Source organism: Gallinula chloropus (genome assembly GCF_964237585.1).
Source record: "Gallinula chloropus genome assembly, chromosome: 5".
NCBI lineage: Eukaryota > Metazoa > Chordata > Aves > Gruiformes > Rallidae > Gallinula > Gallinula chloropus.
The window spans coordinates 76,069,268-76,093,931 of NC_140090.1; the positions used below are offsets into that span (position 1 = coordinate 76,069,268).

Sequence of the window (24,664 nt, forward strand, 5' to 3'; positions counted from 1 at the left end):
AGAGGCCGTCAGGGCGCGTCGCCGCCACCGCCATCTTAGAATCGGGTAGGGCAGTAAGGGCGGAAAGGGCTGGGCTGCCGCGGGGAAGGGACGTGGCTGGGGCGCAGCCATGGCGGCGGCTAAGCCTGGGGCTACCGGCGGTGGTACCAATTTGCTCTTCTCTTCCTCGGCCACCGAGTTCAACTTCGCTGTGCCCTTCATCCCGGTCAGCCAGGCTCCAGCTGTGCCGCCGGGTCCCGCTCTCCTGGCAGCCGGTAGGGAGGGTGTTGAGGGGCCGCCGTGAGGGGAGCGGGAGGGCGCGGAGGGGTTGCGCGGGAGCTCGGCGGGGCTCTGCCGCTGGTCAGTGAGCTGTGCGGTCGGTGGGAGCCCTGAGGAGCCGAGCCGAGGCTTGCGGAGGTGTGCTGCGGGCCTGCTCGGCGTCAGTGCCCGCATCGTGTGGCCTGGGCCCTGATCTCTCCGTAGGGCTGGGTGTCGGTGCGAGCCGCCGGGCCTTAGTGGCCCCGGTACGGACGGGCTGCCTGAGGTGCGTGTTCCCGCGGCCTGGCGGGTGCTTAGCGCCCGGTGCTTGGCCCTGCGTCGGGGGAGGGAAGGCTGGTCGTGGGCTCAGCTCACTGATTACCTTACGTGTTCCAGCAATTAAAAGCTATCAGCACTTCCATTCGGTGCTTAGTGTTGGGCTTTGGTGGGGTTTGTTTTTAAGCTTCTTTGTCATCTTCTGTTTTCCCTTTGGGAAAATAGCATCTTGCACAGGTACCTCAGATTTCCTTCGTCATTTAACTGAGGTTTTAATATCCCTTCCTGTTAAAGCCTTTAATGATGTCCAAAGTCATGCATTTGCAGCTTGAATCTGATGCTGGGTTTCAGATGAAGCCGTGGATTTATCTGGAAGTGTGCTCAGTCTGACATTGAAGCCTTACATCATAGAAATGCATCTAAAAATCAGATATTTAAACTTTCCCTGCAGTGGTATATGCTCAGTCTGAGATCTAAGACTTGATTTCAATGTTATATCTTAACTGAAGTAAGTATTAATATAGCAGGGAATCTGTGGAGTACCTTTCTGTAGATTAAGTAAAATGTTGGCCAACTATGGCTTTGGAGTGTTTTTTTGTTTGGATCAATGACATTTTTGGTTTGAGTAGGAGGGATAAAAGCATTAGAATATGATTCAGTGAGGTATCTAGGTGGCTGATAGATTTACTGTTTGCATCTCTATAGTTCTTATATCTTGCAAATATACATTGTTTTTCACTTTCTAAAGAAAATAGGGTGTGAGTGCTAGTCAGGGTGTGCTTTGCACAGGTAGGTGTCCTGTGGCAGGTTCCCAAAGACTTTGAAGATAGCCAGGAAGGAAAGTCTGATGGTATTTCATTACTGTGACAAATCATATACTTTCCATCTCCCTTAAAATTCGATGGGATTAAGATTCATGGTTTAGCAATTGGAGTGAATATCAGTGCCAGAGGTCCTGCCACGTTCTGTGCCTGTCCAAGTAAGGCCCGTGTCTGGTTAAATGCTCAGCTTCTGTGGCCCATTGAATTAGTCTGGCCAGCTACCCTTGGGATCTGGCTGTGTAGAGCAGTTTGCATCTTGAATTGTAGCTTGAAGCCAGAAAGGACAAGCCCTTTGAATCTTGAATTGTGTAAAATGTAATTGACATTGGCCTCAGGATTTGTTTGACATTCATCTGACAGCCAAGGTTTGGAAGCTGTGTGCTGTCATGTATTTGGTTTATCTCCAGCAGCGACTAACAAGTGGTTTGTGCTTTGCTGATTGATGACAGAAGATACACGTGGTTTAGATGGGGAGGAGCGTTCCCAATGAGGAAGTGGACTAGTGTCACTTATGATTGTCAGCTGACAGTCTGTGAATGACAAAGTTCCACCTTACATAGAGAGGGTTATACAGAAGGTTGTCACACCATCACTGCTGCAGAAGGACGGCTTGTGTATGGGAAGAACGCTGCCCTTGTATGCCAAAGCTGTACACTCATGGAAGATTTCTAAATTTGTATGAGGGGCTTGTTTTTCTGCCAGGCTGGGCTTGTGTTCCAGTGTGGCTTTTGCAAAATTAGAAAAAGGTAAGGAGAAAGCAATGTCTTGTGTTGGAAAACTGTGTGGGTATTTTTACGTATATATATATACACACACACACACATATATATACACACACAAGTATGATTTTTGTTTTGGCAGAACTGTGTCAACCTTGTTTTGCAAGGAAAGATAACAGCTAAAATAAATCTCCTAAACCTGGTTGAGATTGGAGAATGGTAGGTTATTTGTGGATGGGAGTTCAGTAAAGGTCTTAAACTCTTCAACACGTTGCCTCATGTTTATGATGTGACATGGTGAGGTGAATTGCCTGCTCTGCTATCAGGTATTTTAGAAAGTGGAGAATTAGCAGTCTGGTATGCAGTGCTATTTCTATTCCATGATGTTTATGAAATGTGAAAGGAAGTTTGGGAGTTGAGATCTTTTATTTAGCATATTATGTTTTGTATATATACACACAAGGACTGTGTTTATAGTTGGGAGATAATGCATAGGCTTGACTTCTTAGTGGTCACTGCTTTTAAGTGGTTATAGTATTCTTCCCATGGTGGTTCACATACAGAGGTTTTGGGGTCTGCTCCTCAAAGTGAGATAAAGTGCTATAGCTAAAAGCAAGAGAAAGTGAGAAGTGCAGGTGATGCTTGCCTCAAATTGACACTGTCTGAAAAGACTGCTAAATGAAGGATGGTTAAAATAGTTCTTTTTAGTCATGACAGCTGCTTCTTTTATGATTAATTAATTAGAACAGCAGCTTCCTAGAGAGACATCTCTGTGGATTGCCCTGTGCTCCCTTGATACTCTATTAGAGTTATGTTGGCTGTGGATGAAGGCATTTGTTATTGGCTGCTTGTTGCTGCAGCGATGCTCGGTCTCTCTCTTTGGCTTGGGGACTGAGGAGCAGAGAAGCAGTGACAGCTCTGTGGTTTCTTCCCCACACCCTGGGGATTACTGGATTGCCAGAGCAGATGACAACACGCTTGTGACTTCTGCAGATTGCATTGGCTGCTTGCAAGGTGCTGTTCCCTCAGCAGGCAGGTAGTGATGCTCAGACCATCACAGGTTTAACTGAGTTTACTGTAAGCCCCGTGTACAGTCAAACCACTTCCCCCCCCCTCCCCCGACTTGTTACCAGAAACTGATTGACCAGGACCTGGTTTGTGTATTTTCACAATGCAAAAGGGCTGTCATGGCTTTGCAGCTTTTTAAGCCCACTCCTGTAACAGTGCAGAACAGGGACTTATTTTTCTGTGCTAGAGATTTATTTCTTGTGCCAGTCTAGAGTAGGATTTTTAGAGAGAACTGGAGAAAGTCTTGCTCATCAAGTGACTTGGAGTGATGAGTTGTGGCCACCTTGCACATCAGATAGGAAACCTTTTGTGGGCACTGCAGAAGGAGCAGTTGAGAATGCATTGCTTAATCAGTAGGTTGGTTCTTTTTGGGAATGGCCTTAAGCTCTACTTTTGAATTTGATCTTGGAATTATAAAACCCAGAACATAAAGACCTATGCTTGGTAACTGTTTTCTTAATGAAAGGAAATGAACCAAGGCTGCTGTTGCATTTGGTGGGCATAAGGGAAATTGGATGGGATTTTAGTGATCTAGAAACAGGAATCTTTGCCAAGTTGGCTTGAGAAGGCCCTGACTTCAGTTATGCTTTGGTCTCTTGTTTCAGATTTTTAATTTTTGTTGCTTTCTCTGTGTACACCAAGTGACTTCTATGGTCCATTTTAAATGTTCCTCAAGACCTGATATCTTTCATTTCATTTTATAGTGTGTTTAATCATGAAGTTTATGTAAGCTCTGTAATGTTTTTGGCTTCATGGGGGCCAACAGAGAGTTTTGGGAATAGCTGATAAACTTACAGAACATTTTGCATACATATGCTTACTGGTTTGTTACCTCTCACAATATCTCTAGTGATCTTTTTGGTTTTGCAGATGATTCTGCAGATGTTGGTGAAGAGGACAGCTTCTTGGGTCAGACCTCTGCCAGCCCCAATCCACCACAGACTTTCAACTATTTCTCTCAAGTACCTAGTAGCAGCGATCCTTTTGGAAGTATTGGGCAGCCTCCCTTAACGACTGTTGCACCACCTGTTGGGACACCAGCCTTCTCCAGGCCTCCAACTTCACTTCCACTTGCATCTGGGTCACAGGATGGGCAAAACGCCTTCTCACCACACGTTCCCAAATCACAGTCCTCTTGCGGTGCACCACCTACATCAGGGGTGGGAATGGCAGCTTACCAAACACCTCAGCAGAGCTGTCCACCACCTGCAAACGTCACCACTCTTCCCCAGGGAGCATCTCAGCAGGGGTACAACCCTTACCGGCACACCACCCTGAGCAGCAGGGCTAACCCGTACCTCACTCCACCGCAGCTGCAACAGAGTTACGCACCAGCTCACACACCATCCTCCGTGCCACCCGTCCAGATGTACCAGACACCTCCAGGGCCATTAACACAGGTATATAAATCTTGATGTCCTCATACCAGAACAAAACAATTTGTCACTTTCCACTTTGAACTGCATATTTTATCTTCTCAAGATTTTTCTTTTTCCCCCAGAAAAAGTCTTGAACCATTCCTGATGGCAAAATCTCTTTGCTAGAACTAACCTAAAACTGTTGCTTTAGGAAGACTTGGTGATCTTTGAAATGAGTGTACTCTGAGGCTGCAGCTACATGAGCCTCTGGCATCAGAAACAAATCCCAAGTGCACAGAATCCCAGAATGGCAGGGGTTGGCAGGGACCTCTGGAGATCTAGTCCAGCCCCCCTGCTAAAGGAGGATCATCTACAGCAGGTTGCACAGAAATGTGCCTGGGCAGGTGTTGAATATCTCCAGGGAAGGATATATCCTGCTGGCACCCACCCTTTAGATATTTTTTAAGTGTTGATGAGATCCTTTCTCAGTCTTCAGGCTGGCCAGCCCCAGCTCCCTCAGCCTTTCCTCACACAACAGATGCTCCAGTCCCCTCATCATCTTTGTAGCTTTCTGCTGGACTTTCTCCAGTAGTTCCCTGACTCTCTTCAACTGGTGTGAAATTCTGTTGGTCTTTTCTGTCTGTTACTGAGTTTGCTGCCATTTAAGCTGTGCTGCTGCATTCTTTGTACCTCTGCTGTAAATGACATCGGCCATTTGCAAGCTATGAGCTAAAAAAATCTCTCTTCAAGCTGGTTTTACTGGTGAAAGCTGGTTTTACTGGTGAAGCCAGTACTTTTCAAAATGATGAACACAGATTGTCAGCAAACCTTTAGAAACACATTGGTTGAGGATTTTGTGTGATGCAAAGCATTAATGTCCATTCTTACCTTCACAAGGGCATGATTGAAGTCATGTAAATTAGTAATAAGTTGACAAATTTTCCCTGACAACAATCAAAATTGTTTTTATTTAGCCTGAGCTGTTGCTATGTTGCTGATACTGTGAATAAAGAAGGGAAAGATTGTTAAATGACAAAAAACAGAGCAAAGACAGTGCAACCTGGAGTTCTAGGTTAAGAACTTCAGAACTTCAGACTTCTTGATTTTATATATTGTACAACATCACAGGGATTTTTAAGTGCATCAACAAAACCAGTTGTTACTGCTGACCTCATATGCGTTTAGTTTTATTCACTTGGATCTTTTTACAGTTTGTGTGAAGTCAGCTTTATGTTGGCTGTTGTCTGTTTCAAAATTGGTTCCTTTTCTTGAGTCACTGAGGCTGCGTAGGAGTTTGAAGTTTGCCTGTCCTGATCACTTTGCAGGGAGCTCTTACTGAAGTGGTTACTTGTTACAGCTGGGAATCTTTATCTGAAAATGGGATAATGTACAAAGGAATAATGGAATTATAAGCTTGTTGCTTATAACCAACACATTTGGTGGTTATAAGCAACAAGCTCAGCCTGATTTTTTTAACATTTAGGAGAATATATTAAATCTTCCTGGTTTTAGGTAAATAAGGTGCTAGAACATAACACTTTCTAACAGTATTTGTGGCAACAGAAATCAGGTTCTTTCTCAGATTGAAAACGTGTAACTTTTCTGCTTTATACTGGTTTTCTAAAACTTGTCTGTAACATTTTTAGAATGAAAGATAATGTTCTTGAGGAGGAAAAAATATTAGAAATAAAGGCTCAGACTGTTGTCTGTAGTTTTTACAGAGCTGATCTAGTCTTTGCTGTGTGAGATTGAGGTGGTGAACTTGGATGTATTTTCAGTTTCCACAGTCTCAGTCGCAGCTCCGAGCTCCCAGGCCTGCAGGTCCTCTGGTCCAGGCATCTCCTGTTTTGCTGCAGAACCAATATGAACCAGTTCAGCCACACTGGTTCTACTGTAAGGAGGTGGAGGACAAGCAAATATGGATGCCATTCAGCACTCTGGATTCTGCAAAACTAGAGGAAGTATATAACTCTGGTAAGTCATGTGTTGCTCTGAGGTGAACAGAAGGACTAGAAGGAAGATATTAAAAGGAGTGCTGCTTGTGTATGAGGTGATATGGGCAGTAATGAGCAATGTTAATGCAGATCTCAAAGATGTATTTTGTGCACTTAGTTTATTCACTGACATTATTTGTTGATTGAGACTGTCAGTGGTAAGATGTACGTCCTCAGTGGATATTGCATTTTCACATAGAGCTCCTAGTTATTTGTGTCTTGAGTTTTGCCTTTTTGTCCATCTCTGTCAGCTCTGGAGTAAGTGTTTATATTTGGGAGTTTTTCAAAGGTTTTTTTGTTGTGTACCGAGCACGTAGAAGGATTTTAGGAGCAACACAACAGTTGCCTGATACTATGAAAGAGAAGCTTCATAGTATAACTATCTTTTAATGGCTCAACATCTGTCACAGAAGTGCTTGGGGCTGGGGAGAGAGAGGGGAAAAAAGCTTGTATATGTTAGTATTGTAACCGGGTGTGATATTTGTGTTACAGTCCAGCCTGATCCTGAGAGTGTGGTTCTGAGCACGGACGGGGGACGCTATGATGTTCACCTGTACGACAGAGTGAGGAAAGCTGTGTACTGGGAAGAGGAGCCTTCCGAAGTGAGACGGTGCATGTGGTTTTATAAGGGAGAGAAGGACAGCCGGTTTATTCCATACACTGAGGATTTTAGTGATAAGCTGGAGGTTAGTATTACCTTTATGTAAACTTCATGAAGAACTCGGTAGTTCTTCGTGTTTATGACCTTTAAAATACTTCTTTGTGTTTCATTAAAATGCTTCCCAACTCTTAATGGATTTCAATGCACTTTCTGAAGCAAAGTAAGCAAATCCTGGAAAGCTGAGCGACTTGAAGGCCATGTTGCTCATGCACAAGTCCTGCATCACTGTGACCTGAAAGCAGCTTGTGTAGTGCTTCACGTGACACTTTTGTATAAATAAAATTATGCAGATTATAATGTTACAGATGATGCATGAGGCCAAACAGTAGTTTGTCTGACAAAGCATACTGATTTCATGTAACTTGTTTACTGTTTCAGGCAGAGTATAAAAGGGCTGTAACTACAAATCAGTGGCATCGGCGACTTGAATTCCCAAATGGGGAGACAATTGTTATGCATAATCCCAAGGTAATAGATTTTGGTTCACTAGGGGTGAATACATGTCTGGAAGAATAAATTCAACACAGTCTTAGTCTGGCTTGAAATGTACTTGTTGATTATTATGGATGTTTGTGCATTGAAGGTGATAAAGGTTACAGAATGCAGGTTTGTAAAACCCCTGCTTGCTTCAATGTGCTGTCACATGAAAAGTTTTCTGGAACCTAAGGTTATAGTAAATATTTTGACAAAGTGTAACTGGCAGCAAATGGGGAGGCAATTAATTTGAATTAGTTTAACCTCAGACAGCCTGTACCAAGTGGAAGGTAATTTATACTAAGAGCTTTCATGTGGAGAAGAGCATTAATCTAACTAAAAGGCAATTAGTTTGTGTATCTAAGACATAAGAAGTCTTCGGCTGCAACTGTTTTTAGGCCATGAGAAAGTATAGCAAAAAAAGCTTTAAAAGTTATTCTAAGTATTCTGGTAACAGTCTCATGTGATTACAACATGGACTTCAGCCTTAATGACCAATGCTGTTAACTGTTAACTTATCACAGTTGTAGTAATTAATAAATAAAATAATCCAAGGACCAGAAAGAATCATGGTTGCTCCTATTTTAAGCACTTATTAATGCTGATTAAGGAGTTATGCCCAGTAAAAACCTGGAGAAGGAGTGCTTAAACTGCATAGTATAATAAAGAGGAGTTCGTACTTACTGAGTCAGCATAAGCCTTGTAAACAGCTGTACTAGTGAATTCCTCATTTTCTAGGATTTCTGGGCTACTTTGAAAGTTGTTTTCCTTGCCTGAAAAGCACTGCGCTTCCCCCCACGTCCCCGTGATAGAGGAATTGTAAATAGCATTGAGTTTCCTCATATAAACACTGATCTGCTAAGTGGATAGTGGCTTCTAGCAAAGAGGAGCTTACATACTGTGTGTCTGAGGAGTTAAAATTCTTAAGGGTTGTCTTCAACTAGTGGCTACTTTAGTTTAAGTCATCTGGTTGCTTTTCACACGAATGAGAATTATCTGTGTTATTTTGGAGTCTAGTTTTAGTGAAGCTGTCACTGCCACAGGGAATAGCCCTAGGGTTTTCTAAGGCCTTTGCACTTTTTGGGGTGTTTTTGCATCTGTGCTGGGGAATAGATGAATCTCAGATGCAAGGTAAAGCAATCCAGCAAAAGATGCGTTAAAACCATGCAGTGCCTTCAGTCTAATGATTGGAATCATAAGGGGTTTTGTGTTTGTAATTGGACAACATATTTTCCAGGTGATAGTTCAGTTCCAACCTTCTGCCTCACCGGATGAATGGGGCACCACTCAAGATGGTCAGGCAAGACCAAGGGTGGTAAAACGTGGAATTGATGATGACCACGATGAAATTCCTGATGGTATGTGATTGCTGTGTGTGGGTCCTAGAGCCTAGAGATTAAATCTATTCCTTAATCTGCAGGTCATATTGGTACTCTGAATTCTTTCTTTTCTTTTTTCTACAGGAGAAATGTCCCAAATTGACCACCTGGTATTTATGGTTCATGGTATAGGTCCTGTATGTGACTTGAGATTTAGAAGCATTGTTGAATGTGGTATGTTTTTACTTGTTCAATGGCTACTTTGATTCTTAACTGTTTAAATGTGGGTCTCTATATCTTATATTAAGATAAGTGTGCTTTAAAAAAAAAAGAGAATTCTGTAAGGTTAAGAAGTTCAGTTGCTGGTAGAATTTTTTCCTGATTATTTTCCAAAAGTATAGTTTGCATTTTCTCAGACTTACCTCTGCTACTATTAGTCCTTAGTATTAGTCTTGTAGAGTGGTTTGGGTTTTGGGGGATGTGGGGGTTTCTTTGTGTTGTGGGTGTATGTATTTGCTTCATGTGGTTTGTGTGTGGGGTGGTGATTGTGCAGAGTGGGTTTCTATTTGAATTTTTGATTGTTTCTAAATACTCTGCAGTACAACCAAGTAAAAGGCTGTGTCTAGTCATGGAGTAAAACATGAATTCAGTGTGAGATAAATAGAAGCTTGTTAGAAAATACGCTTTAAAAAAATTGTTAGAGAAGTAGTACTTGAAAAGCTTTTTCCACTTTGCAGTTTCTGACTATATCTGAAATTGAGGAAGGGTTAAAAAACGTAAAAAAATTATGTGTTACTTGAGTACTGCTACTGTGAGATTCTCATTACTCTTCTTCTCTGCAGTTGATGATTTTAGGACTGTTTCTCTGAAGTTGTTGCAGACCCACTTTAAGAAATCTGTAGAGGAACATAAAGTGAGCAGGGTGGAATTCCTCCCAGTTCACTGGCACAGTTCTCTGCATGGAGATGCAACAGGTGTAGACAGGTGAGCATGTTGTGAACTTCATACAGGCTGTATCCTAACAGTTTCTGTAGAGAGTGGTTTTTCTCTTCCACTTAGATCAGTCTGCTTATACAAGTTCCCTGTTAGTATGTAAGAGCAATGTTGGAATAGAGGGGGTATTATTTGAGGCACCACTTCAGCTTGGAAAGGAAAACAAAGGGAGCTTTATCTTTCTCAAATATGTCCAATCAGTAGATAGCGTTAATGTAGGAATATGCAACAGACCAGAAGGCTGTATGGGGTTTTTTAATGTCTCCAGAGACCAGATCTGTAGTATTTGCATTGCAGTTCTGCTACCTGTCACTTCAGAAGCTAATAAAGTTCTCACCCATGTTTCTTTAAAGGTGTTTATGCTTCTAATGATGTTCTCTTACTAGGAACATAAAGAAAATCACTTTGCCAAGCATTGGCCGCCTGCGCCACTTCACCAACGAAACGCTCCTGGACATCCTGTTTTACAACAGCCCCACCTATTGTCAGACCATTGTGGATAAAGTGGGGATGGAAATGAATCGTTTGTATGCACTTTTCATGAGTCGAAACCCAGACTTCAAAGGAGGGGTCTCTGTGGCTGGGCACAGTTTAGGTAATTATCCAAGGAACAGATCTGGGATAAAAACAACATTCCTACACTAAGGGAACCAGGACTGTCATTAAGCATAAGGCTAAAATTAGCTGATAGGGCATGGCTGTCTTTAAGAATATTGCTGACAAAGTCAAACACCTCTCAATAGCTAAGTTTTTAAACATCTGAGAGGGGTTTAAGTACTTCATGATGGTTGTGTTCAAGTTAATGTGTGGATATTTTAGTTTTAAATCAGCCATTCTTGTTTGATCAGTCTATATATTGCTATTACTATTGCATATAAATCGTGCTTAGGATTCAGGGACAAGAAAACCTGACGTTTTTCCCAAGGCAACTTTAATTTCTATTTCCAGGATCCTTAATTCTATTTGACATACTGTCTAACCAGAAGGACTTGGCTTCATCAGTAAATAGTGGACCGTTCTCTGGTGTTAACGGGACTGTAAAGGATATGGCTGTTCCTGATAAACAGGTAATTTCCACACTAGGCTTTCCAGACAAATAAATCTGGTATTTCCAGCAACATTTTCTTAAGTTTTCAGAATTTATTAGCTAAAATGGGGTTCTGGGATCTGATAGTACATTTAAACATATTAGTTGAAATGGGCAATGTTGTAAACACTGTCATTTCTCAGGAGAAACTGTTTGCATCTCTCTAAAGTTCTGAGGAGTCTAACAAAGGGAATTGATCATGAACATCAGGTTTGACCCTTGTGGATGTTTAACTTGGTCTTAACATTTTCTGAATGGTGGGGAGGATGCATAAAAGGAAAAGAATCTCTGTTCAGGCTAGAAACAGTGACCAGCTGTTTGAATAAAAGGAAATACATGTGAGTGTTGTAAAGCTCAGGAAACCTTCTGCCACTCTTAATTTTCAAAAATAACATTTTTTGGGTCTGTTATCAGTGGAAAAATTGTATCTTGCTTTAGTGAAAATGGGCATAAATTTACAAAGCTTACATAAGAATGTTCTAAAGAGAAAGTTATGAAGCTTCTTTTTACTTGGTGAGTACTGACTTTTCACTGTTAGGTGATCTGATTCTGTTTGTGCTGATTTGTTTTTGTGGTTTTATTTTTTTTAAGATGACTGAAGATACCAGTTCCTTGGGCTCCTCGATTACTACTTCTGGTGATGACCTCTGTGAGCCTGAAGTAGATGATGACGTTCCTACTTTGCAGAAGACTCTGGAAATGCTTAGTGTGTCAGAGTATATAACCACGTTTGAAAAGGAACGAATTGACATGGAGTCTCTGGTACAAGATGTTCACTTCACTTAAGGGGATTGCTAAGGGATGGAGGTTTATTGTTTGGGGTTTTTTGGTGGTGAGTTTTTGTTTGTTTGTTTGTTTTATTTTCTTTAAGTTTAGTGTACCATGAGGCGTAAAGGCAGTTGCAAAGGTAAGATAATTAATGCATGACATGAATGCTACATGTCTTTTTCTTAGTGTGGTGTGTCATCCTTCCCTCCTCTGCCCCCAATTATGTGAAGGTACTTTTTATCATGTCTCTTTAATTTTTTGTCATTTCTGTGGCTTTATAAAATGTCTTATTTAATTTGTAAGTCATTGTGAATAAGAAATGAGAGAAGTTCTAAAGTATGCTTTGGTGTGTGTGATTTTGTTTTTTAGTTGATGTGTACAGTTGATGACCTGAAGGAAATGGGGATACCTCTTGGACCAAGAAAGAAAATAGCTAATTTTGTAAAAGACAGAGCAGCCAAGCAGGTAAAGCAAGTTTTTCTGGAGTTAATTACAAAGTTGTTAAACAAATGTAACTGATTTCTATGCTGTGAAGTAACTTCTTTAATGTGCTTCTTAGCCTCATGGTTTTAATAAAGGAATCTTGACAACAGTGAAATGAATCCTTTTTTTCCTGATTTTGAAACTTGTCTCAAAAGGAACAGAAGAAAGCAGTAGCAGAAAAGAAAGCAGTGGTGGCTGCCACACTCCAAACTCAAGAAGATGGTCAGAAAGCAAAAGAGACAGTTACTTCTGTCTCCCCTTCAGATTCTGGTCAGCTGCACTCAAAGAGAAGGCTTCCAGTTGGTGCATCTGTTTCTTCTGTGAACATTGACTACGATTATTTTGAAGTTGGAACTGGCCAGGTGAGACTGTATAGATTTAGATTCATTTGGAGCAGTGCTCTTCTTTTGCTTGTTGGTTTCTTTTTTCATGTTGATGACTTTGTGCTGCTTCCCATCCTAATGTGATGCTTACATAGACCTTTACCCTTTGTAACTTTACCCTTTGTCAGGAGGGAGGGCTGGAAGAGTGGGTTACTTCACTAAGAAGCAAAGCTTGCTGTAACAAGAATGCTGCTACAGTTGAGTTTTTTCTTTCAATGGGGATCAAGCTGTAACATGGTTCTATTCCATTTTAAGATTATAATATTAAAATTTACCAGTACTGTAGTGTTAGTATGGAAGAGGGCAATGTAGCTGAGGCTTCCTGGAAGTACTGTGATCGTGTGGTCAGTTTAATACATACCTTGTTTTTTGTTTGAGACACCTCATGGTGGTCTGTGGCTTCCTGAGGAGTGGGAGCGAAGGGGCAGACACTGATCTCCTCTCTTTAATGACCAGTGATAGAACCTGAGGAAACAGCATGAAGCTGAGACAGGGCAGGTTTGGGTTGGATATTAGGAGGAGGCTCTTTACTGAGAGGGTAGTTAGGTGCTGGCACAGGCTCCCCAGGGAAGTGGTCACAGCACCGAACTTGGCTGAGTTCAAGAAGTGTCTGGATGATGCCCTCAGCCCCCTTCTCTGACTTGGCTGGCCTTGTGTGGAGCCAGGAGTTGGACTCAACTCTGTGATCCTTACAGGTCCCTTCCAACTCAGTATTCTATGATAACATCAACTAGCTGGCAGTTCTGAGAGATGATACTCCATTCTGTCTGGTAGGTTTCTGTGGTTTACAGCGCCTTGGACTTCGAACCAGATATTTTCTTTGCTCTGGGTTCTCCTATCGGTGTGTTCCTCACTGTGAGAGGTGTGGAGAAGATTGATGAGAACTACCGGCTTCCTACCTGCAAGGGATTCTTCAATATCTATCATCCAGTGAGTAAGCAGGGCTTCTGAGTTTTCATTTTAGTTGATACAGATGACAACAAGGCAGAATAGAGTTTTAACCTCTGTGCTTTACACCTGTTCCCCTGCATGCATATCCCAAAATGACCTTTAGAAAAAAAAAAAGGCTATAAATATTTGAAGTAGAGGCCTTTTTGCAGTACAGGTGAAGTAGAGCTGGCTATAGGTCCCATACCCAGCATTCTACACATGGGTTGTCTTGGTAATACTTGCCTTGTTCATTTTTAGAGCTTAAAGAACATTTTTTTTCTTCTCATTAATTTCAAGACACTGGTAGATTTTTATAAAGTATTTGTATTTGAGCTGTTTGCAGGACTTTTCTGAGTTTCTACTGTAGATTCTGGGAAAATTAGAGGTCCTTAGAGGTCTTGAGGTTCGTGCAGTATATTTGTCCTCTTCTGTCCTGTCTTGTTTAACAATTAAACAGTGACACATTAGTAGAGATCATTGGAGTGCGAGAAAACTGTGCTGCTCTTTCACTCTTAGAATCTCTGTCTGTAGAACAAGACCTAATTAATAATGAACCTGCTTAATCTTATGATTAAACTAAATGGTCATGAACAGAGTTTTTATGAAACTGAAATAGAGCAGAATTAAACAATGATTCTCTATTAATCACAAATAGGAAGGTTTTTTTCACTGCAATGTGATAATTAGAATAATTTCTAAGATAACTCAATGTCTATGTGTTGTTTCTTAACAGCTTGATCCAGTAGCTTACAGGTTAGAACCGATGATTGTTGAAGACATGGATTTAAAACCAGTTCTTATTCCACATCATAAAGGCAGAAAAAGACTTCATCTGGGTAAAAAGAAAATCTCCTTCATAAATAGATCTTATTCCTAATTTACTCATGTGATACATTGGAATATTGTAAGATTTCAGGAGATTAATCAGAATTGCTAGATATCTAGCCCTGTATTTTTCCTTAACATCAGAGGGGATGCCCCCCTAAGTTGGGCATTTAGAATTGCATTCAGATGCAATAATTGTAATTCCTCCAGCTTTGAGCTTCTCATTACCAAAGTTCTGTTTTAAAATTGCTGTACACTTATTCACCTTAATTTCTAAGATGGTGTGAAACAAAAAGAATTTACAGGTTTCTTTTACCTTGTCCCAACTGGCCAGCATGCAGTGTTTAACCAGTGTCTGTTCAGTATTGAAAATGTTGAGGACAAAGGTGATTCTGCAGCTGTTGGTGGGCAAGGTCTCAATTTTGTTGCTCAGGAGTACACATCAGATCAAGGTGCCATATTTAAATCTTGCATCTATAGTAAGGAAATGCAGTTCTGCTGTACAGTTGGGCAGTTTTGGTGTTGTACAGGTTCACAGAGCCCCCCTGAAAGCTTGTCTCCAGGTACTTGGATGGAGAAGTTCTGCAGCATCCATACCATAGAATAATACACTAGAATCACTCTGGTTTCCTAGAGCAGACGAGGTACATCTTAAGGAATATTTTAGGCTACAGCTCCAACGTAGCAAAGTAGGAGAACATGGTCTATTGCTCTTTACTAGTTTTTCATTGGTGTAGATGAATATTCCATGGATCCATGGTGACCCCTGGTTTAACAGACCCATGAGCTCCTCACCAGTAACTGAGAAGACCTCTTCTTTTTTCAGAACTTCCCACCAGTATTGCATGGCAGCTTGGTTACTGGTGACACAGTTACTGAGCTCTAGCACAATTACAAGCTGGAGTTGTGTGGGATTGCTTCTCCAAATTCACTACTACTGCAAGAGATATTGACAGCCCTTCTGGTCTCTATAATTTACCTTTAGAGTAGGATGTTTGGAGTGATTGTGGGTGATGGTGGTGTTGAGGGGTTGACTGGTGTAGCTATTTTTGTGGACCCCTCTGGATTTGGAGGCAGTTGGACTGTTTCCTGTGCTAATAGGTGTTAACTCATTGACCCATACAGTGAGAAATTACTTGTGTATTAATTATGTTTCACCTAATCTTTTAAAATGGAATAGAGAAGCAGGAAACACATGAAATAGCACACCTGTTTCTCCTAATAAATTGGGATGTTTTTTGAACAGGGTTTAATCATTTTGCTTTTAGTTTATAATTTCAAATCCTTTTACTATAATGATTTTTATTTATATATATATTTGTTTTTTAGAGTTGAAAGACTCTCTCTCTCGTATGGGATCTGATCTGAAACAGGGTTTTATCAGCTCTTTGAAGAGTGCATGGCAGACCCTGAATGAATTTGCTCGTGCTCATACGTCTTCAACTCAGCTACAAGCAGAACTGGAGAAAGTAGCTAACCAAATTAAGGAGGAAGAAGAAAAGCAAGTAGTAGAAGGTATGTGGGCACATTGTTGGTTTCCTTATACCTTACTCATCTTAAATTAGTAGAAACGTGAGCCATCTTAGTGGCTGTTTGACCTTGATTTTCCTGACCCTGTTGAGGAGGCCTCTGTTCTTTTGGAGTACTGTTAAATGTAAATCTGTTACTACATGTTTCTGTCTTATAGGAAAGAAAAAGTTAACTTTTACTGAAGGATGTTTTAAGCTTGAGTTTGTATAACCTTTCAGCTTTTCTGTTAGAAGGGCATGTTTCTAGATCAGTTGTGTTTTCTTTCTCAGGGAATATATGTACAAATAAATATTTGTGGGATTTATTCTCTTCAATATAGTGTTCTGCTGAGGTTCTGAAATGAGCTAAGAAGCATTTAAAGATGTGCTTTAGCAGAAAAAAAATGATGCTGAGGACAATAAACTTAAGTCAATATAAATTTTACCCTTAATGATACCAAGGGCAGGCTTCCCAGTTGTGAATTATCTGTTGGTGTTTAGTAATGCTGGCTTTGTCTCTGCTGGCAAAGACAAAACACTCCTCCTTGTTTAAATTGAAGAAAGTGGCTGCCTCTGTGCAAAGGGGTTGTAAAAATATATTACTTCTAGTTATTTGCTTGTGGAATGACTGGATCTGTCTACATATAAACAGGAGGGTTTGTTTTGAAAATTACTCAGCTACTACTTTGTGAGCTGTTCTTCACAGAAACTCTGTTTAAACTGTTCTGGAAGAAATAAGCCTGTATTTCCAGTAACCTTTCTGAATTATGCAGTGGCGTGCTAGTCAGTTGAGGCTGTTGTTATTGTCTTACTGCAAGCACTTGGAAATCATAGCAGGGAAAGTGGGTGATATTTCTTGATTATAGTCAAGCAGGCTATGCTTGAAAACAGTTTAAATCTTAAATTCTTTTTAATTTCAGCTGAAAAGATCACTGAGAGTCCAGATCCTCCAAAAGATGAAGATTTTTCAGTGAAGGTTGGAATGCTAAATGGAGGACGCCGTATTGATTATGTTCTACAAGAAAAACCAATAGAAAGCTTCAATGAGTACCTTTTTGCTTTACAGAGTCATTTGTGCTACTGGTAAGAGGAAATATTGGTGTTTCTATAAATACTGCTGTTCTGATACAGCTGTGTAGCTTTAAATGTCAGTGCTGACTTGCCTTTGTCCTTTCTTCTTCCTATTATGGTATTTACCTGGGACACAGGGGGAAATGGCCAGTCTCTTCTCAGTGGTCTGTAGGGACAGGACAAGGGGCAATGGGCTCAAGTTGGAGCACAGGAAGTTCCACACCAATATGCAGAAGAACTTTTTCACAGTGAGGGTGACAGAGCCCTGGGACAGGCTGCCCATGGGGGTTGTGGAGTCTCCTCCTCTGGAGATATCCAAGACCTGTCTGGACACCACCCTGTGCGACCTTTTGTAGGGGGGTTGGACTTGATTATCTCTGAAGGTCTCTTCCAGCCCCTACAATTCTGTGATTCTGTGACTATGCTTCTTGTCTGAACCTTTTATAATGAAAACTTGGGTGATATCTGTCAAAAATCATTCCCTAAGTGTTTCACTTCAGCTATATTTTGACACAAATAATTGGCTTTGTTTACACAGATTTATATTTTTTCAGGCTACTGCTGATTTGAGAAGTTAAATGTTGCAAAAGGACCAACCAGTTATAAAGCTACCAGAATAGGAGTTGTTCCAGTAGTCAATGTGTATGCCTATGACTTAGGAGACCTGAGCTTTGAAAGACAGCTGTTTGTTTGTTTGGAAAAGATAGCTGTTGAGTTGGATATGAGGTCTGTATCACTTCATTCTGAAAGGGTCTCTCATTTGGAAAGATGTGGCCTTCCTGCACAGGGCATATTGTAAAGATAAATTCATTACACTCTGTGTAACACAAGTACACAATCAAGACTATTTGAGTATTAAGGTAAAGAGTATATCTGACTGTCCAAGAATGTCAGTCTCAGGGTGTTACACCTAGATGTCACTGTTAGCTAGTCTAATATCAAAATAAAACTCTGTTCTAGCACAAAGGAAACAAATCTAGCATCCTGTTTGCAATAAAGACATTGCATTACCAGCCCCTTGACCTTTGACAGGCAAAACACACACGTTTAGCTACAATCACCTTCAGAACAAGGAGAGCCCTATGAGCATTTTGACAGCTGTATGTTGTCAGATAGAACTGTTTATGGAGGAATTGTATCTGACTGCAGTGTGTAGTGAAATGATTACCTCTTCCTGTTGGAATGAAGTGGCTGGATAAATGAAGGAAAAAGGCACGATGGCTCTTGCTGTAAATTTGGGTGTTTATGATCTGCCACTTGTGCAGTGGCTGCTCATACACAGACCAATTTGTAGAGCAAGAAGCAGAGTGTGGTGACATCACAGTGTCAGAGCTGCAGTAGCATTACCTTCTCTGAATTGATATTTACTCTTTATTTTTACATGCTTAGATGTTCCATTTACAGGAGTAGCAGTAACCATTCACCTGTTGTATTTGCCCCTAGGACTTGCTCCCTCTTTTCTTTTTTCTTTTGTATATCACTTTATGCATTTCACTACTGCCATGAAATTAAGCACATGTGGAAGCACACAGGCTGTGGAATGGTAGAGCAGAGGCTGTACAAACTGTATTTGACAACATGACAGCACACCTTTATAAGGAACAGATGAGCTGGGATGTCAGTTGCTGAGCTGTGCAAAATGCTGTTGTGGGAGGGAGTAACTTTAATTAATCAGTAACTAACACACTGGTCTCTCCTGAGTTTAGCTGGCACTGGACAAACCATGCTCCACCCTACTTTTGAAGGTTTTGATGTTTGATAGCTAATGACTTTTAAAGCAGGTATTGTTCTGTGGGTTACAGTCTGGATTGGAATGCATTATCTGAAGGACTTTATTAAAGCCAGCATCGCTTGAGGAGCTAAAGAGGGGATGAGCAGCTGGAGCAGGGATTATCAAAGCCGGTGTGTGCCGGCACTTGTTGAGTGCTGTGCTGTGGCAGGGCTCCCTGAGCAGCCTGTGACCCCGTGGTGGCAGTGCCGTTTCGTGGGTAGAGTCAAAGGAACAGGGAGCTTTTCTGCAAGGCAGCAGCTGATCATCACCACATTGTTTAACAAGTTCCTACCCATGGCTTTTTGTTGTCATTCAAGTGAGGAAGATAAGCATGATGACTGTTGACCCAAATACCAGAGTGGGTTTTGTAACAGGGGTTATTTTGTCTGTTTTTTTAGGAAAAGGTTAGTGGGGAAATCCTTAAATGAAATGATCTGTGTGCTAGAGAGAGCAGAGCTGTTGTGTTGATTCTTCTGCTTGCTTGTTTGCTCACTTGCTTAATAGTGGAGGCCATCAAGAAACGTGGTTACTGTATGCTCAGTTGTGCCTTAGCTTGCATCTTTAACTCTCTCCTGGTGCTCTGTCAATGATGTTCCTCACATTTGGAGGATGACAGTTCTCTCTAAATCTCCTTTACTGTCTCCCTATATTATTTCCTTTAAAAAGCACAGGAAGCTACATCTTGTCTAACAGCTGCAGTGCTGGCACCTTGTTAAGATTTGCTTGTTTAATTTTGGTATTTTTCACAGTGGTTGTTACTCTTTGATATTGTTCGTGTGTGTTTAAATAACACTTTACAGACAAAGAAGAAAATTAAGTCTGCCCTTGTTAAATTCAGATAGCCTGAAGCTTTGATTTTGAAAAGGGGAGGGAAAACAGCAACTTGGAAACATGGCACTTATATTAATCTTTAAATTATTTAATAACCTCCTTACTTTTTAGTGGTCAGGAAGAAAGTAAGACTGTGGGTATTTAATATGGGCGATTTTACAAGGAAGTGCCTGCCAGTTAGGAGAGAAGAAATAGCACTGGCAAGGCTGAGATTTGATATTGGGCTTTTAAATGCAGTGGAGCAATTAAAAGCTTGAAGACTTGAGTAGCTGAGAGAAAATCAGTGGAGCAAGTAAGGGAAGAAAGCCTTGGTGGAGCTCACAAGCTCAACATAGACAAAAAGGGATAGATTATTTGAGGAGGTTTAAGCCAAATGAGTAGCATCAAAGAAATGGATAAGAGAAAGGGATTTTGAGTTGCAATATAATGAGGATAACAGAGTGGGGGAATGCAGTAGAAAAAGGTGAATGCATAGGCTGAGTTGACAGCAGAAATAATGCAAGACCAATGAAGAATTGTAGCTCAAAGAAAGATGCTAGATGTGAGGCCATGTTTCCAAAAGGTAAGTACTAGGGCAGTAGGTTGTGCAGACTTTAGAGAGCTGGGATGGGATGAAATGTGGTTTACAAGAATTAGAATATGGACCATACAAAAATAATGCTCTTTTTTTTTAAATGAAATTCTTTGCAGGGGATCTGAAGACACTGCTCTGCTGTTTCTCAAAGAAATATACAAGACTATGAATATCAGTCCTGAGCAGCCACAGCACTGATGTATAGAAACATGAATTTGTAAGTTTGTTGTGGTGCAACTTATGTACTTATATTAATTTCAACTGCAACTTGGATGTCTTTTACTTTCCTTTTTTCCCTCTGAAGTTTAAATTATGAAACAGGCAGCGGCAGGGTGTCAGCATTTTGATTGCAGAAGCGATTTCTAGACTTAAATGCAGCACAAGTCTTCACATCCTTCTCCCCCTTTCATTCCCAAAAGATATCTGATGTTATAGTTTTGGGTATGGGGTAATAATTACCAGTATGAATCCATCCAAACCAAATGATCTCTCATGTTTTTTCTCCATTTCAATTCTCCAAATGTAGGAAAACTTGGTGTTTCTCATATCTAAGATACTCAAATCACATTGTGTATTTAAGATGTCTGTTACCTGAGGATCTGCATTGTATGGTTTTGCATCACTGGATGTTACAGAAAAGGCTGTATTTTCTTTTGAGAGGCAAGGAGGAAGAAATACCTGCCTCATCATTTTGGAATTGTACAGCAGGATAGTTTCTGATATATTTCTTCATTTTTCAGAAGAACTGATAAGGTACATAAATACCCAGCATGAAGAGAGATACCTGACATTTCAGAGGAACATTTTAGATAACTGTAATGACTGCCATACAGCCTTTTGTAGCAGAATGCTTCTCATGGTCAGCAGATAACATCTTTTATTTATTTATTTTTTTAAAATAAAATGTCATGGCTGATCAAATGCATCATCTAAAGCATGGTTAAATAAAAGCAAAAAGGTAGTGCTTGGCAGCACAGCTCTGCCAGGGTGTCTCCCTTACCACAGTGGTGTGAAGTCATCACTGCAGAGTTTTGTCTCTGCTTTTCTTTCTTTATGACCACTTAGAGTGAAATTGTGTGGAGCTTATTGGTGCAGAAGTGACTCTCTGTCTCATGGGGGATGGGGAGTGGGTGTGACAGGTTATCACCACAAAGCTAAAAGTGGGTTTGTTGCTGAAGCTTCAGCAGACATTGGGATAATTATTTTTCATTGAGAACTATGCAGTCAGAGGATGATTTTGCAGGACTTTGCACAACAAAGCATGGTCAAGGATGCCTGTGGGACTTCTGAATGACAGGCTGGGACTTGGAAAGGCTGAACACTACAAGACCAGGATATTTTGTTTCCATATGAGAGGAAATGTGTCTCCATATGCTGTGTAAAATATTAACAAGTCTTGCAGTAGGGCAAAGGGAAACTCTCCCTGGGTGGTAGACAGTAGTCAGATGGCATGTTGTGGTGTGGGATGTTTGGGGTGGGTTTTTTTTAAGAGCTCCAAATGTGAAGGATGGCAGTGTGAGGACAATGGATTATCCACCAGTGCCTAGGACAGGAACATCCCTTTACCTGTCTAAGATGTAGATGATCTGAAGAATGGCCTCTATCTGTGGGCTGTTCAAGGGAAAGTGTCAGAGGTGGCTCTGGGCTCCCTCTTCGTATTTTTCATGTCAGTTGATTTGGATGCTGAGACCTCACCTCTTCCCTGCTTTGATGTGCAGAATTATCCCTTGCTGTCCAGTTCAATTTCATGGTGTCTGCTGTCAGCAGAGGGAAGGAGATAGGATCTCCTTGTCTCTGCTTGGGGAACAGTGATCTGTTTGGTGCTGCTGGCCAGTGCAGATAGATCCCTTTCACTTCTCAGGGACTGTGGTCATTTTGAAACAGATAAAAAATTTAGCAAAGGCAAGCCAAGGGAGGAGTTGAACATTGGGTTTAAAATATGGTCTGAACTAGCTGATGGTTTACCTCTGGAGAGATGGAGGAAGTTGTACTTACTCTGCTTCACCACGTGGATGATGAATTTTGAAAGCAAAGCAGGGAAGTGTTGGTGCACAACATCTGCACCATAGCATGCTTGTGTAGTGTTCTCTCATGGGAGCTGTGGTTTGGGTTTGGGTTTGGATTTTTTTTATATCTATGGGTAACTTAATGTTAATTATCTTGGCTAAAATTGCATATGAGAATTGGTGAGTAGTTACCAGTATCTGTTTCCTTCTGTTCACTGATAAAATAGTAGTAATGATACTCTTGAGTTCTACTTTTATTTTGTATGAGTGACTTGACTTAATTCTCCTAGATCATTGTGAAGCTGTTCTTTGTAACAGTAATGCAGGGCTTCATGTAAGCAGTGTAAAGAAGTGCTTGGGACAGCTTTTACACACAGATTGGAAGCTTCATTCCCAGTGTCTCTCTTGGTAACCTGGTTGAAAGGAAACTGAAAACCCTGAGATGTCTTTAATTTGCTCTTGCAAATGAGAGCTTTGGTTTTCTTTACTAAAGTGTAACAACCACTAGCATCTTACTGTTAAATTGACAGGAGTGTGCATCACTCTGTTGGTTAGATTTGTTTAAATCACTGCACATTGCATATTGTTATGTTACAGTTCTTTTTAGAGGCCCCCAGTGAGTGAGGAGAATGCACCAGCGCATTAAAGCTTGGATGAATAAACTATTGTGTCTTTAATTTTACTCTTTAAATAAAGTAGGATAATTTATTACCATAACTTAAACAGTCAGCAGTATATGTATAGTGAGTGGCATCCTATGAGCACTTGTGAGCTCTTCCTGTTTGCATTTAATTTGTGTCCACAAAGAGTATATTTCAGGAGCTTTTTCTATGAAAAAAAATGAAAAATGTGTTTGTAGTTTTAAAGTCTTTTTGCATCCTCTTGGCACACTTAATTTTATTTGTATTGCTATAGAAAACCTGGTATATTTCATATTTCCCACATGTACCTGTTCTGTTTTCTCTGTGCAGCTGTACCTGTTGCTCCTACAGACCCGGTGAAAAGCGCTTGGAAGAACTTTCTAGTATTTTCCTATACACAGATGGCAGGATAAGCTTCAGACTTTTCCTGCCAGTCCAGAACTCGCTCAGATTCTACCTTCTTGTGTCACTTCAAGCAAACTTAAATTTTGAGATGATCAGGACTGTCATTCAGGCATTGGATGGAATGACACAGATTTGATCTTAAATTATACAGCTGCCAAATACAAAGTGGTCGCTGAAGAAGGTTTGGGTTTGCTTTGTTTTGGGTTTTTTTTATTGGCATGCAGATGATTCTTTCTCTCCCTCAGCTATCCTGTCTCTGCTGGCTGTCAAAAATACTTTGCCTGTCAAGGCAGCGTGTCCTTACTAAGAAGGACTTGTTGAGAAGCAGCAATATTCTGCTGTTCTTGACAACTTTACTGGTCCACCTCTTAAAATAAAATGTGAACTGTAGTTAGAACCACATTTAATACAGATTACACAAAGCAGTTCATAGCTACAAATAACTAGCAACCAGAATCATTTTCTTACTATTGTAAGTGTGATGGAGATTATTTTGTAAAGACCTTTTTAAGCCTCTGTTAAGAGTTTTATTGTGGGTTTTTTTAAAGTAAAAACTTTTGACTTTAAAGAGGTTAGAAGTTTGTTACAGCTAGTTCAGTGTTCACATCTCCTGAAATAAAGAATAATTTAGAATAACATTTTGGTCTGGTAATTAAGGTAATCTTAGTGGGCTGTGGTTGTGAGAACTAAAACACTTACCTTGCAGTTTAATAACTCAAAACAATTAATGTAAATAGGTGCTTCTGAAATTTATGGGTGCTGGGTAATAATCTTGGTCCAGACTCACAATCCAGACTCCTTTCATGGAATGAAGTTGAGATGAGTTGGGATAGTATGAAATCCTTCAATTTGTGCCCCTGAATACTGAGCTTCTGTAGCTTTCTTCTGGCTTCAGCATCCAGGCAAATTGTGGCTCTTCTTAATATTAGTGACTTAACCTTCCTACTACTGACTGTTCGCCTCTCTCGTTGCAGTAAATGAATTTTGAAATGCAATATGGGTTTTTTTCCTTGGTATTTGTAAAACACATGTGCTGGTGTGTATATATTTTGGCTATTATAATTAAAAATAATATACTTCCAGTGGGTCTTTAGACAAGATTTTGTATTTCATCATATAAAATAGGTTGGAAAGGACCTCTGGGGAGGTTACTTAGTCCAACTCCCCTGCTCAAGGCAGGAGTGGCTTAGGGTCTCGTTCAAGGAGGGGCATCCTCCACCTCTTCTGATGTTTTACTACTGTGGTTGCAAACTTTTTTCTTATATGATTGGATTTTCCCAGGTGGAGCTTGTTGTCCTTGTTGTTTCTTGTCCTTCCTCTGTGCATCTTCAAGAATAATGTCTCTGTCTTCTCCTGTATTCTCACGTTAGATAGCTGAGGATGACAATAAGATTGTCCTGTTTGGCTTCTCAAGACTGGACAGTTGGCTTGACATGTTCTTGTAGGCCATGTGCTGTGGCC

The 24,664-nt window shown here is 40.7% G+C and overlaps 1 protein-coding gene across 1 annotated transcript; it reads left to right on the forward strand.

Moving 5' to 3' along the window:
* The first annotated feature begins 94 nt into the window (after positions 1-94).
* Positions 95-24,285, forward strand: SEC23IP (SEC23 interacting protein). The gene is made up of 19 exons (XM_084265239.1): positions 95-254; positions 3,992-4,521; positions 6,258-6,453; positions 6,966-7,159; positions 7,513-7,602; positions 8,846-8,966; positions 9,072-9,161; positions 9,770-9,911; positions 10,307-10,515; positions 10,869-10,987; positions 11,599-11,769; positions 12,145-12,240; positions 12,414-12,620; positions 13,416-13,571; positions 14,305-14,407; positions 15,726-15,911; positions 16,825-16,987; positions 20,268-20,368; positions 23,129-24,285. Exons 1-18 carry the CDS (start codon positions 110-112, stop codon positions 20,347-20,349), a joined length of 3,000 nt encoding a protein of 999 aa, XP_084121365.1. The 5' UTR covers positions 95-109; the 3' UTR covers positions 20,350-20,368; positions 23,129-24,285.
* Positions 24,286-24,664: the final 379 nt, after the last annotated feature.